The sequence below is a fragment of the Drosophila eugracilis genome, unplaced genomic scaffold (assembly GCF_018153835.1).
Source record: "Drosophila eugracilis isolate 14026-0451.02 unplaced genomic scaffold, ASM1815383v1 contig_2154, whole genome shotgun sequence".
Taxonomy (NCBI): Eukaryota; Metazoa; Arthropoda; class Insecta; order Diptera; family Drosophilidae; genus Drosophila; species Drosophila eugracilis.
The window spans coordinates 9,258,777-9,272,038 of record NW_024573038.1 but is presented as its reverse complement, the minus strand read 5'-3'; the positions used below and the strand labels follow the sequence as shown (position 1 = coordinate 9,272,038).

At 40.5% G+C, this 13,262-nt stretch overlaps 1 protein-coding gene across 1 annotated transcript; it reads left to right on the top strand.

Annotated features, from left to right (window-relative positions):
• Window positions 1-9,656: 9,656 nt before the first annotated feature.
• On the top strand, window positions 9,657-13,260 carry LOC108114217. Its single transcript, XM_017225044.2, has 2 exons — window positions 9,657-10,748; window positions 10,815-13,260. The coding sequence occupies exons 1-2, from the start codon at window positions 10,304-10,306 to the stop codon at window positions 10,961-10,963; spliced, it is 594 nt and encodes a 197-aa protein (XP_017080533.1). The 5' UTR covers window positions 9,657-10,303; the 3' UTR covers window positions 10,964-13,260.
• The last annotated feature ends 2 nt before the right edge of the window (window positions 13,261-13,262 follow it).

The following is a 13,262-nucleotide window of genomic DNA, read 5'->3' as shown; positions in this document are numbered from 1 at the left end:
CATGCCCAAGGTTGACGCCTCTAATTGCAGTCTAAATGCAATTCACTGGGCGGTGCATCAAATTGCAGGTTTATGCGTTTCCGAATGCCGGTTCGTTAAGCGGATCTGACAGTTATTACAATGGAACGCCCCTTAATGAACCCGTCGGGTTCTAGGTTCTAGGACGAAACATCCACCACATGGCCAGATAGTGATAAGCTATTTGGTAGAACGGTCTGTTCGTCGGTAGGTAATCGCGGCTGCATGTGGCAGTGCAATTTATGGGATCAACAGACCCGTTAGTGCCAAATTACAAATGGGCCCATGGCAGCCAAGTGCAAAACAGACGTGGCAATAACCAACAAGACATTAACCCGAAGCAGCGAGTCGCGGCGCATGCCTCAATACCTCTGATACCTCAATGCCCCCGATTCCTCAATGTTGGTTGCCCCAGCTGCATTGCGTTCTGGCCGCATATGCTGCTGGCTCCATCGCCCAATAATTGCCAGCCTCAAATCTACTCCCCTCCTTACACTTAAAGAAATTGGTTAAAATTTTAAACTGATATCAAAAATGATGAAAAATTAATAAGTAATGTTTATCATTTTGTCTTTATAAATCCTTATTGGACTTTTAAAATATATTTCATATTTTCAAAAGAAAAAAAATAATAATACATTCCAACCAATGGCCTTGTCTTAGCTTAACATCGGTTCATCGGCTATCGGAATCATATCGATACTTAGGGTGACCATTTAGTAAGCCTCCTACAATATTATAAGCACAATTTTTTCATAATCATCTTTAATTTTTACTTAACAAAAATGTGTATTAAAAAATTTTCCAAAAATTCCTGTCATATTTCCCAAGTGCAGTTGCACACAATCTTTTGGGGAGCGGGAAGCTGGAATCAGAGCCCGCCGGCGATTTGGCCAGATACGAGTGCAGTTGCAGTTGCAAGTTGGAGCTCCAGCTCCGATCCAGCGGTATGTCAGACCGTCGAAAGGCCAGAGCGACGGACGGACAGCCGGTCGCTGGCCACAAAAGCATAAAACAATAAAGTTGGGCGCTGCGCAAAAGAATAATCGCATAAATCATGCGGACTCGCGGCGGCGTCTAAACTCCACTAACGGCAACGAGGCTAAAAACTCTGGAGCTGTGGCCAGAGCCTGGCCCGTACAGTGGCCAAAAATTGATTGGATTGTAAACATTCTTTTTGATAAAACTGAGATTATATGCTAATAAAAAAACTATTATAGCAGCGAATTTTTATTACTCAAGTTGTCTTTTTTTTTACTGCTAAACGTTTATGCGATCTGCGACCATGATGAAATACTGGGATTGTTTTTACACATAAACTGATGGTGGTAAAATTAAAAAAATAAAAATTAAATACATAGTAGTTTTGGTATAAAGATTAAAAGCATTTGAGGTCCGAAGTTTATAAAAGTAATTGGTTCGCCAGCTGAGAAAAAATGATATTAAATAATCTAGTTCAAAGAACTTAAGAAAGATTGCAACCTCATAAAAAAATATATCTAAAAATATCTTAAATTAGATTGTCAAACTAAAAACATTTTCACTATCAACCTATATCCATTGATCTACAAAAGCTTAAACTTAATATAAAACAAGTTTTTACCACATTAAGACCTTAATTTATGTAGTCAGCTCAGTGATTTTGGAAAAATCTTCGAACTATATGCTCACAAGTGGAGCGCTAATCCGCGTTGACATCTAGACCATTGTATGGGAATGGCCTGTCCCACTGTGCCACAATGCAGCGGCAACACTTTTCTTGCCTTAAGCCAAATTTATAGCGATCTAAGTAGGTATAAAGCGCTCATTTTGTGGCAACAACAGCAAAGCTGCAGCCGACGACGACAGCGGCGACTTCGTTACGTTTTCGAGGAGTGGCCAACAGGAGTGCGGCCTTTGTTTTGGCCAGAAGACACCCATCCCCTGTCCGCGCTCCTTTTCGTCCTATTGTTTTTGCCTTTGTAATTTCTTTATCCCGTTGGCAGTTTCGGCTCTCTTCTGCCAAGAACAATAGAAATGCATTGCACGAAAGCCGCCAGGAGAGAGCGGGCCAAGAAAGAGAGAGCTAAGGCTGAAGTTAAAGCCCAAAAACCTGCGGCTAGCGTAAAACCGTTGACATGCACTGGAAGAAATTTAAACCTATTTGTTGGAAGTTAATTTAACAGCAAGAAAGTTTTCTATTTTTAAACAGTTTATAGTTGAAATTTTGTATTTAATCTTAAGATTAGTAAAGTTAAAGTTTCATTTAGTAATTAGATCCCTTAAACAAGTTTCAGGCTTTCTCCTTAGAACCTATCTTTTCTTTCACTGCATTAGAAAGCGGGCGCGGTTGCATATGCAACCCAACAAGGGGGAGGGCGAAAATGGTGGATAAAACAGGGCTCCTACCTCTGCTTACTCGTGCGCGATTTTGAAAGAACTTCTTGCCGGGACTTTCAGTTCGTTTGCCTGCTCCGGCCTTTGTTGTGGTAAACAGTTGGCCAACACTCAAAGGGGCGGGGAGTGTGGGGCAGGGCATGGATAACTGGGACAAAGTTTGGCCCAACCGAAAAAAGAATCCGCTTAAATCAAGAGTCGCCATGTGCGGTTGCTCAAGGGAAACGTTTCAGGTAAGGACAAATCATTAGTACACAGAGAGAAAAAAAGACATATCTTAGTAACAGGTTATAAAAAGTGAAAAATATATTATAAATTAGATTATATATTAAGTTTGTTAAATGAAGAGAACTCAAGTGAAGTTTTCTTTAAAGATTTTCAATTTGATTTCCTCAACACACTTCACATTTTTCCTTCTCATTCCTTCTATTTGATTAGCTCAATGAAATGGCCTCCTCCGCCCCCAAGTCCAGCCTAGACAAATGGCATTCTAATGCCTCCCAATGGGGGTCAATCTGAACAACTTGAGAGGTAGAGGAAAATCAAGAAAATCAGCCATTAATCACTTGATATGACAAAATGCAAACCAAAGAAATGGATCGCATCCTTTGGGGGGGTTTACAGAGAAGGGAGTAAGCACTGAAAAAAAAGGCATTGGGGTGTTAGACAGGTCGAACCGGTTTAATGCCGCTCCATCGCCTGATCCTCCCGCTCCTGCTGTTCCTGCTCCTCCTTCTGCTCCTGCCACTCGCCTCATTATTATGCGCGCATTGTGCGTGGAAAGGCAACAGGAACTGGGCATTGCACATGGGCATAGGAATTTCAGAGGCCCAGAGCCCAGGCCAAAAACTTGAAGCGTGCTCCGATTCTCAATTGCAGGCCGTATGATGGTGCATATGCCTCCAGGGACAATTCATGCAGCTGACAAGGAGGCTTTAGGCGGGTTAGGAGGGTCTGTTGCATGGGAATCGTAAAAGGAAGCCAGCCACGGCAAAACTGCAAACTCGCAATTAAACAAAGCCCTTGCTGCAAAAACAACGCAAAACCCGGTGGCAACGTGTTGGCATTGCATGTTGCTAGTGCAGCAGCAGCAGCAGCAGCGGCAACAGCAGCAACATGGACGGCGGTAGACGGAAAACTCCGCCTCAAAGGACTCTAAACGCATTTCCTCCCAACCGACGACATAGCATTTTGCATTTTATGCAAAAATCGCCTATCGTAGCGATCTGGTTTTGACTTTGGGCGGCGGACGACCATCTCCATCTCCATTGGCCAAATGTGGGCTTTGTCATATTTAGTTGGCAGAACAAAGCGTTCGCCATAAACGCTTGCAAATCGCCAGCAAATCGCTGGGGAAACGTATCGTTCGTTGTTGCATTTTAAAGCGTTTTTAAACGCTAACAAAACGGAGCATATTTGTTGAGTCCAAGAAGGGTTAAAAGTAAGGGATTTTGGCACATGAAAGGTTTTTTGGATGGGATGGGATTGATATTCATTATTGAGAAATATTTAAAATAGTTTTTATTACACTTTTAAATAATGTAAAAGGTGCCAAGGAAAGTCAAAAACTCATAATTTGAAAAACAAAAAGAAAAATCTCGCAAACTTCTTTTGAATTCTTCTCAGAAGTCATTAAATCTGTTGTCTTCTTAAATCATTCCCCAAACACTCGTCAACCCCCATTGCAGATGATGTCGCCATAAACCCTTTTGGCTTGGGATGGAGCCAAAAAAAAGAAATTGCCCAACCATCAGAGGGGCCTCATGCCTCGTCCGAAAAACAAGCTGTAGACCAGCGGTTGGCCCAAATTTGGTTTAAAAAACTTCGAGATGAACTGAGGCGTGGAAAAAAATTCACTGGCCGTGTCCACAATGCAAATGAGGTCCTTTCAGCGATCCTGGACCCATCGGTAGAGCAGCCTCCACCGGTTCCATCTCCATCAGAGGCCTCATCATCCTCGTTGCTGGTGACAATTTAACACACAAATTCAGTGAAGCGTCAACTTGGGCAGGCATAAATTTACAACATTCACCGCCGTCGACTCTCTCCCACCACCCCCCTAGCCGATATATGTTTGCGCTTTAATTTTCCTTTTTCTTGCACTTTTTTTGTTCCTAATTTTTTTTTTTCTCTGTCTCTCATGCTTGGAGTCAGTGAAGCGGAAAACTTTACAATCCATCAAATTAATGGAGCAATGTGTCACGAGGAGCACTCTGGTTCTGAACCATCCCCGCCTTGGTGATATCCTCCATCAGCGTTGGTGACAAACCCGGAGTGATACTGCTCCTTGTGCTGCTCCGTCCTGCTGGTGAAATGTCATCAACTTGAAATTGTAAATCAAGCAAAAATTGATTGAACAAAGCGCTGCGCTTGAGAAACCAAAAGAACTGAACAATGAAGTTAAAGGCCCGGGGAATGGTGGTTCCACCGAGAGTGGAAACAAAGGGGCATGGGGACTCTGACAATCTGTTGAATAGATTTGTGCACAGATTATGCACTTCCACCTCTCGGATGGCCAACATCTGGGAATGGGAAGTCGAGGCTTTGCAGTGCTTTGTAGCTTTAGCGATGGCAAGGGAATTAGTTGTTCAACTTTTGAGATTTAATCTAGAAAATGTCAATAAGTAAGCAAATATAATTTTAAATCTTAAAGAAGGAGTTTGCGTTTAAGAAAGTGAAATCAATCAATAATTGCATTTTTATCTCATAAATCAAAAAAAAAAAAAACTCCTTTCAATCTGTCATAAGTGTTGTGCCCTGTGGCAGTGACAGAAAACTTTCCAACCTTTCACCAGGGACCTGGTAATATGAAATACAATTAACACAGTTAAGGTGCTGCTGGGACAGCCCACACGTCCACCACCAGGGAAGTGTCCCCACCTTGTCCAGATGAACTGGGGAACTGGTGGAAACCAGCAACCACCTTTCACCAACAGAAGTGACTTTAATGCAGTTTTCTTGGCAGAGCGGCGATGGCATAATGAAAGTCCTACACCGATATGCCTGCCATGGGTGAAAAACTTTCGTAAATATGCAAATCGTCCCACTGCCATTTGCACGTACAAATGTAACGTACATTTTATAGACTTATCACGCGACACGCCGCCCGACGAGAGCGGTCCATAAATCTAAACGATATGCGCCCCATTGCCGCCCACTTGCAGCTTGCAGTTTGCGATTTGCAATGTTGATGCTGCTGCTGCTGTTCATATTGCTGTTGGTATTTAGCACTGAAAGAAAAATTGGAATTTATTTTTGATTAAAAGTAAGCTTTTGTACTTTTTCCTCCTATTTTTCTAGGTAATTTTAAACTTAAAAATGATTAAAATATTTAAAAGGAAAATACTTTTTTGAGTTTTTACAAGTTTTGTGGCACTGCCTCTGCTTTTGCTGATGTCGACGTCGTCACGAGTGGCAACAATTAATTTTCATACGCAGACGCAGTTGGATGGCATGGCTATGGGGCAGAGGCTACTCTGGCAGGACTGCAAGTCTCGGATCTGCAGACATATAGACAAGAGACCCACAGAAGTCAGACTGGCTGGCTGGCAGGGAGCGGATGGAAGTTTTCGGAGTCTCTTCAACGGGGCGACAAACAAATTGCACATCGATGCGACTGAGATGGCGACTTGTGGCATTCTAGGAAAATAAATTTAAATAAACGCAAAGTCCTCTCACCGCTGCTGTTCTACCCCATCCTGTTCCTTATATATATATATATATATGCTTTTTTCCGTCTTTTTCCAAGAGGACGTTTGCGATAGCGAATAAGAATTGAAAATGCAAATTTGCGCGAAAATAAAATCAAGTGAAGTGGCAAGAGAGAGAGCGTGGCATGGAGTGTAGTGGCGTGAAGTGGCTGTGGAGTTCGGGCCACAAGTGTTTTAACAATGTTTGCATGGCGCATTACGTGATTTGGCCACCGCCCACCGACACCCGCACCTCACAAATCCTCCAGCTCATCCTTATGGCAATCCACCCACTTGGCTGCTCCTTGCGTGTTAGCACCATGTTCAAATTTGAATAAAACGCAATGCGAGGACAGGGAAAACAATGAGACGAATCTAAGGAATTGATCAGATGAATCTTGAATGCACTTTAATTGGGAAAGGGAATCTGTAGGATATACTAGAAGTAGTAGTAGAAGTATTTAGATCTTAAAATAGGACTAAAAAACCCTTTTAAAAAAGTTACAAAAACCCCAAGCTGCTTGAGAATATTTGCTTTCCAATGGAATTTTCTTTTCCTGACAAGTTCCTTAGCAAAGTTAAGTTACCTCTCTCTTAAGAAAGAGTATACCAGCGATAAGAACATCGCATCGAAGTGGGTGTTGCTGGCGGCTGCTACCACTCGAACCCATTGACGCCTCTGCTTTTGCCATGGCCTCTGCTAAGCTCTTACCAGCTATCATCGCCTGCGTACTCCATTCTACACATCTCCACCAGCTCCAGCTCCAACGACCATCCACTATGCCTTGTCTTTGGAGCGACACTTTTCGAGACACTGGGCGTAGATAACATTCTTGGCCGGCGACATTTTGCATGTCTGGAGCTACCTTCCTTCGCGTCGGGAGTCGATAAATTAGCGCATGCATCTTCATTTCAATGGTTGGGTAGTGCATTAGTCCCAGTGAAAGGCTTTAGCCGGAGACCTGGGGGCCAAAATCAAGAACAATGGGGACAGGATACCCACAATATTCCTTTTTAGACCATTCTGTGTGCTGAGTCATTATTAGAATCTGCAGCTGCGACTGCACCGGCGGCTCAAATCCAATTACAATGCAGAATCAGCAGGCACACACACACAATGAGTTAGGGTTTGTTGGAGCCTTAAAGCCCAGCTCTGAACCTGAATCCCAGTTTTACGTCTCTCCCTCGTTCGATCGGCAATTTGGCCTTAGCATCGGACATGGCCGAAAGCCGCTGGCAAGCATTGTCCACTCTCTCTCTGTGGGCCTTTTTGCTTTATTATAGCAACGCTTATACAGATTAGAATAAATCAACTTGTCCCCCCGCCCGCAGACTAGACTCGTTCTGCTCTCGTTTTGCTTGTCCGGCGATCGGAAAACGCTACCGGCAACAACAATCTCAACTGGCCAGTTGTTGCACATTTGCAGCTGCATTGGTGCTTACAGAGGGAGAAAAACTTACGAAAAGTTTAAAAATGTTTCATACATGAGATTTACTTTTAGAATTTTGGAATGGGGAGGGAGTAAAGAGGTATAGTTTTCTTTCAGTGTTGCATCTCAAATCTAGAACCTGAACTGACCACCCTACACTCTCCAGATAGTTGGACGCGGATCCCCATTAAGTGCGCACAGACCAAAAGGATGTTGGCGTAGATAAGCAGGCAAATAAGTTGGCTTACGCTAGAAAAGGAATTAATAATGCAGAAATGATGGGCTGCTCTTTGGGTTTTGCAGGTTGCAAGAAGCGTTGCCAGAAGAGACCGGACAACGTGCATCGGAAATGCGAAACCAGGTAATGGAAAATGGATGAAAACAACATCCAAATGATCTTCAGAGGAAATCGCAAAATGGTTTCACTGATCACATGTAGTATTTCCTGGAGCAGCACCTTATAACATTCTCCGGGTATTAAAATGATATTCACTTTTGGTCATTAAAAGCAGTGCTTATGGCCAAGTTAATGGGTTTTATTATACAAGATTTTTAAATAAGAAAAGGAAATTTATTTATAGTTACAAGTTATATATTTACCTCTTTTAGTTTAAGATGTTAAAAGATAGTCAATATCATCCCAGGTCATGGTTTTTTAAAGAATTTCTTAACAAGCTTACAACAATTTAAAATAAAAACTTCCTGTTAACCGTATCCCAGAGCTTGGAGGTTAATGTTCTGCCCAGAACATCAGAGAACATAAAGTTCAACACTTGGCCAACGGTCGACCCAAAGCAAATCTTACAAATTAAACGCATTCAAGTGCAAGATCCAGGAATTTTGATTGGGTCAAAGCGGAGTCGAAGGAGTCCGTGCGCGCGGCGGTAGCTGAAAATGCCATAACAAAATGTGTCAAGTGCCAGACATAAATGCCTAAGTAAGAGAGCTCCGAGGAGCATATAAAGAACGTGGGCCCAAGATGCTGGAACAATGCCGGTGAATCTTCTTGTTTGTTTCATGGCCTGCGGCCTGCGGCCTTTTTGCTGTTTGCACTCGCCATTCGATATGCGGCTGCTCCTCGGATCGAATCGGAAAAGGGATCGCCTTGGATCCCCTTTGGATTGCCTTGGAACAATAAATTTTCGGTGCGTCACTTTTTGTTTGTTTGCTTGCTTGCCCAGTTGGCTGGCTTTTTGGTTCCATCTTTCCAAGCTTTCCAATTAAAAATGCGCAATTGGAGCTAACCAATCGATGGGACATTGTACTTATTTGTAAGTTGCACGCATGCTCCAGCTTCTCCAGAATGCCTTCTCCCGTCTCCGCATCCCATTCCACGAAGAAGCCTCTCTTCTCCTTTTCAGAGCTTCCATTAATTTACATAAAAATATCTTAATTGCGAGTCTGAGACGGCGGCGATTCGATTCGATTTTTTTGCGCTTATCAATGCCATGTCATGTCGCCGACGCCCTGAGCTTCAGGGCCCTCCAAAGATACTGAGAAAAATATCGAGGAAATTGTTAAATTTATATCAGAACTGCATATCAAGTATAAGGAACGATAGTCTTAACTATGATAAGTTTTCTAAGTCCATAACTTATTCGAAATATCAATAAGAGTCGAAATGTATTAAAGTAAAAAATAGAAATATATATCTTATTATAAAGATAAATTAGCCATAATTTTTCTCTAAGTGAACTCACCTCCTTTCTGACAAATTTGTGCGGCTCTACGTCAAGATCGCCATCTCGATCCACATGGCATCCACATCGACAAGAGGCAGCAACACATGTCGGGCGACACTTGCAAGCCGCCAGTTGTGGAGCATCCCATCTCCTCAGTCTGCTGTCCAATGAGCCCGACTCCTTTGTCCATGCATAATCGCTGATAAATGTGGCTTTCGGTGCTGCAAAAATGATTTGTTGATAATTAATGCAGTCGGTTTGGGGGGTGAAGCAAAAAAGAAAAACTGGGGGACAAACCTCCCGAAAACCCGTTTGCCGCATGCCGCATGCCGCTTTACAAAAAAAAAAAAATGTAAAGAACAGCAGCCAGCAATTTGTGCCAAAGTTGTTGTTGCTGTTGCAATCAGGCCTTAAAGGCAATCAACGCACAGTAATTCATGCCGCCTGACAGCACCAGCTCCATTCTCCATTCTCCAGACTCCCAACTTCAGCTTCATCTCCAGATCCCAGATCCCAGATCCCAATCCCCAACCAAAAATAATCCAAGTGAAAATTGTTTCCTAGTTTTTTCCAGCGCCTTCGTCACGCAGCTAATTGTAAATAGTGGAAAAGAGGGGGCGGTGTAGTAGCGGTAGGGGGCCAACATGATCGCAATTAATGCGCCTAAAGTTAGTTGGCTGCTTAATCGTGGCCACTTGATCAATTTAGCACGCAATGCAATGGTAAAAGGAGAAAAATAAAAGGAGGCAGGTAATGCCAAAGGAGAATTTAAGAAAAAATGTAAACAAAAATGTATGGTTATAGTTTTAAAAAATAGATTTTTAAAAAAGTAAAACATTTTATCGTGTAACACATTTAAAAAAGATTTTCTAACCTATCTTATAAGCTTAATTATGCTTAGTTATCAAATGCAACCCTGCAAATTAACTCATTTACGAAATAGCAGCCCTGAAAGAATCACACTAACGTTGCTAAGTTAGCCCTGGAGCTTCCTGGTATCGAAGCAAAATAGAGCGCCTTAATATCGATGACTATTTCTCATTTTTAATTTTTAATTTCCATAATTTATTCATTTTTAATTTGATTAATATTAAATTTTGTTTCAAAAATGAATCTATCAAAAGCCATAATGGAGATGTTTTCCATGTCCGAGCAAGTGTGGAAGGATGTAGAGCATTGGCAAACAGCAATCCAAAACGGCGTGGTGGCCATGAGGCAGATCAAGAACCTAAACCTCAAATTATTTGAGACTGAGGATCTACTGAACAATGCGGTGTCCAGGCGCGAGCTTAAGATCACGGAGAAACGGATCAACAATTTGTATCTTCGCCTTCAGCGTCCTCTGGCCACGATGAACCAAACCTTGGCAAAACTAACCCAGATTAGGGACAACACTGCCCGAATGCTTAGTCGTTTGACCCTCTGGATGGATGATGATATAGTGGCACAGCACAGGATCTCACTCAATTTGCCCAGCTCCAAGCTTTTGGCAGTGCTGCAGTTCCTCAGCCGGCGCTACGATGTCGAGTGGGAAGTCAAGGAGACGGTAGTGAGTGAGTAGAGAATTGGGTCAGCGGTTATACAAAATCAATAATATTTCTTCCAAATTTGCTTTACAGATGCCTTGGAGAACATCACCAGCACCTATGAAATGGAACTTTTAATGACTGGCTGGGGCAGTTGCTGTCATGCCGGAGGCCAGGAGTTCACCAAGATGTTGCACGAATATTATGAGATCATTGGACGCCCGATACGTAAAGCCTTCTAAAACCAAGATATTAGTATTAATATGACCAGTACAGTATTCCTAAGAAAACAACATTAAGTTTTAAATTTGATGTTAGTTTTATTTGAAAAATGGTTTTTTTAGTTTGTATTTGTTATCGCCTGCTTGCCAAACAAATCTATAATCTGTAAAGAAATTACAAAAAATTGCATTTCGTTTTTGTTCATTTGTTCATCATCATCATTTCTTTTTGTGTTTTTTGTTCTTTATTCATTATCTTTTCTTTTTTTGTCGTGTTTGCTTTGCACATTTAAAATTTGACCCATTTTTTTGACCTTTGCTATTTGCTCATCGATTTTTGCTCTTGTTTCGTTTCTGACTTGGTAGCAAAACAAAACTTAATTGTAATTTTACTACAACAACATTTTGTTTTTGCCCATTATATAATATTTAATGTATATAATATATATATAATATGCAATTCTGTAGCTAGATTTTGACATTCAAGTTCTCTCGTACCCAATCTCGATATATATATTAATGTATATATAGTGTTTATGGCGTCTATAACATGCGCTCATTTGTTTTATAAACAAATGTCTGTCCCCATTTCAAATTGCTCCTCGTCCTTCGATTTTCTGGATTTCTTGTTTTTCCATTTTTGTTGTGTGAATGCCCTCGAAACTAATTTAACTTAATAATTGCATACTTTTAGGCTAGGCTAGTAAATGGTTTTCCTCGTCAACGCTTAATGCACTTTTTTGTTTGTATTTTCCTTTGCTTTTTGTGGTTTTTTCGGTTTTTTTTTTCTTGTTTTGTTTGTTTGTTTTAATTTAAACTTTAATTAGTTCTCAAGCCTTGAACTTGCCCTTAATTAACTTTACAATGAACGTGTGTATAACTTGTAGTCGCTCGCATTTCCTTAACTCCATTTTCAAAGTGAATTGTGGTTGGTTTTTTGTTCTTCTTAGTTTAAGCTAATCGTTATTTAGAAAATTTTCAACTCGTAAACTGAGTTTTGCTTATTAAAAAACTGTTCCCATTTTGGTTTTTAATCCATAATATATATTTTTTCAATTTTTTGTTTTTTTTTCTTGTTTTTTGCTATGAATGCTTGTTGTCAATTGTTGCGGTAAATTTTTCAAGTTTGGTTTTTTTTATTTTTTAATCATTAAACATTTTGTTGTGCTTTACACTTAATTATTGCTATAATTATTTGCTTTTTATTGGCGCCCGGGGGGCTTTTCAATTTCCCGGGAAATGAATGAGAGAGAGAGTGTGTGTGTAGAGTGGCAACTGAAACCTTAGCTAGGAAAAACTCGGCAAGCACGATAATATCTATCGATCGATCTCTTAAAGAATGATTGTAAGCGGTTCCTTATATACAGCGTGTGCACTTGCGTGATATATAGATATGGATGATCTAAGGGATGGATATAAACGGGGATATCTGAGCGATAGGATTCTAAGAATACATAAATTTATGAAAATGAAATAATGAAAAATCAAAGGTTTGCAAATAAGTTCGGTTTATTACACAAAAAATAGAATACTAAAATGAAATCGAAACTACTTAAAAGATATGCATGTGTGTGTGTGTTGGGGGAAGGGGGAGTTGTTGTGTGTTTCTATGTGTTGAATAATTACTAGAAAACGTCTTTGTAATCGTAGGTTTTGTTGTTTTTGTTGTTGTTTACACAATTTATGCTAATTAAAATACACAGGTAAAAATAATTTCATTGTTTAATAATGGTTTTTTTTTATCTTTTTACTTAATCGATTTTGTTTTAAACTTAAGCCTATCGAAAATCGTTTCAACGTGCAAAATCAATTGTGTTTTTGTTGTGTTGTGTTGGTGAGTGTAGAAAGCTTTCCCGTTCTTTACAAGCATTATTATTAATTTGTACACATTTTCGTTTAAGTATTTCATTATTAGAAAATTGGCTATGTGAGTGGTTGTTTGTGGGTTGTGTGTGTGTGTGTGTATGTTCAGTATCTGTGTGTGTGTGTGTGAGTGTGTGAAGTACAAATGTTTCCCTAGGATTATACGAATACAAGAGACAACATAAAACACACAAAATTAAAAGCTCTTCCTAACGCTCATCCTAACTCTAATCCACTATCCTCTCGTCCTCCTCTTATACTTCTACTCCTACTTTTCGTCTCCTTCATCATCATCTGCGCTTGGCGTCCAGATATATATAGTTTTTATATATGCAATTTACAGTATACCGTTTCAGTTAATTATATGTTTTGTTTGTTTCCATCGTGTGGGTGTTGTTTAATGCGTGTGTTTTTTTACACTTTCTTCTTGTATAATTTAAATTTAAACTAATTCTCG

Excerpts from the sequence above, each read along its gene's own strand:
- LOC108114217 (XM_017225044.2), top strand. The coding sequence starts at position 10,304 with ATGAATCTATCAAAAGCCATAATGGAGATGTTTTCCATGTCCGAGCAA. Across the intron at positions 10,749-10,814 it reads AGTCAAGGAGACGGTAGTGA|ATGCCTTGGAGAACATCACC; the intron begins GTGAGTAGAGAA and ends TTTGCTTTACAG.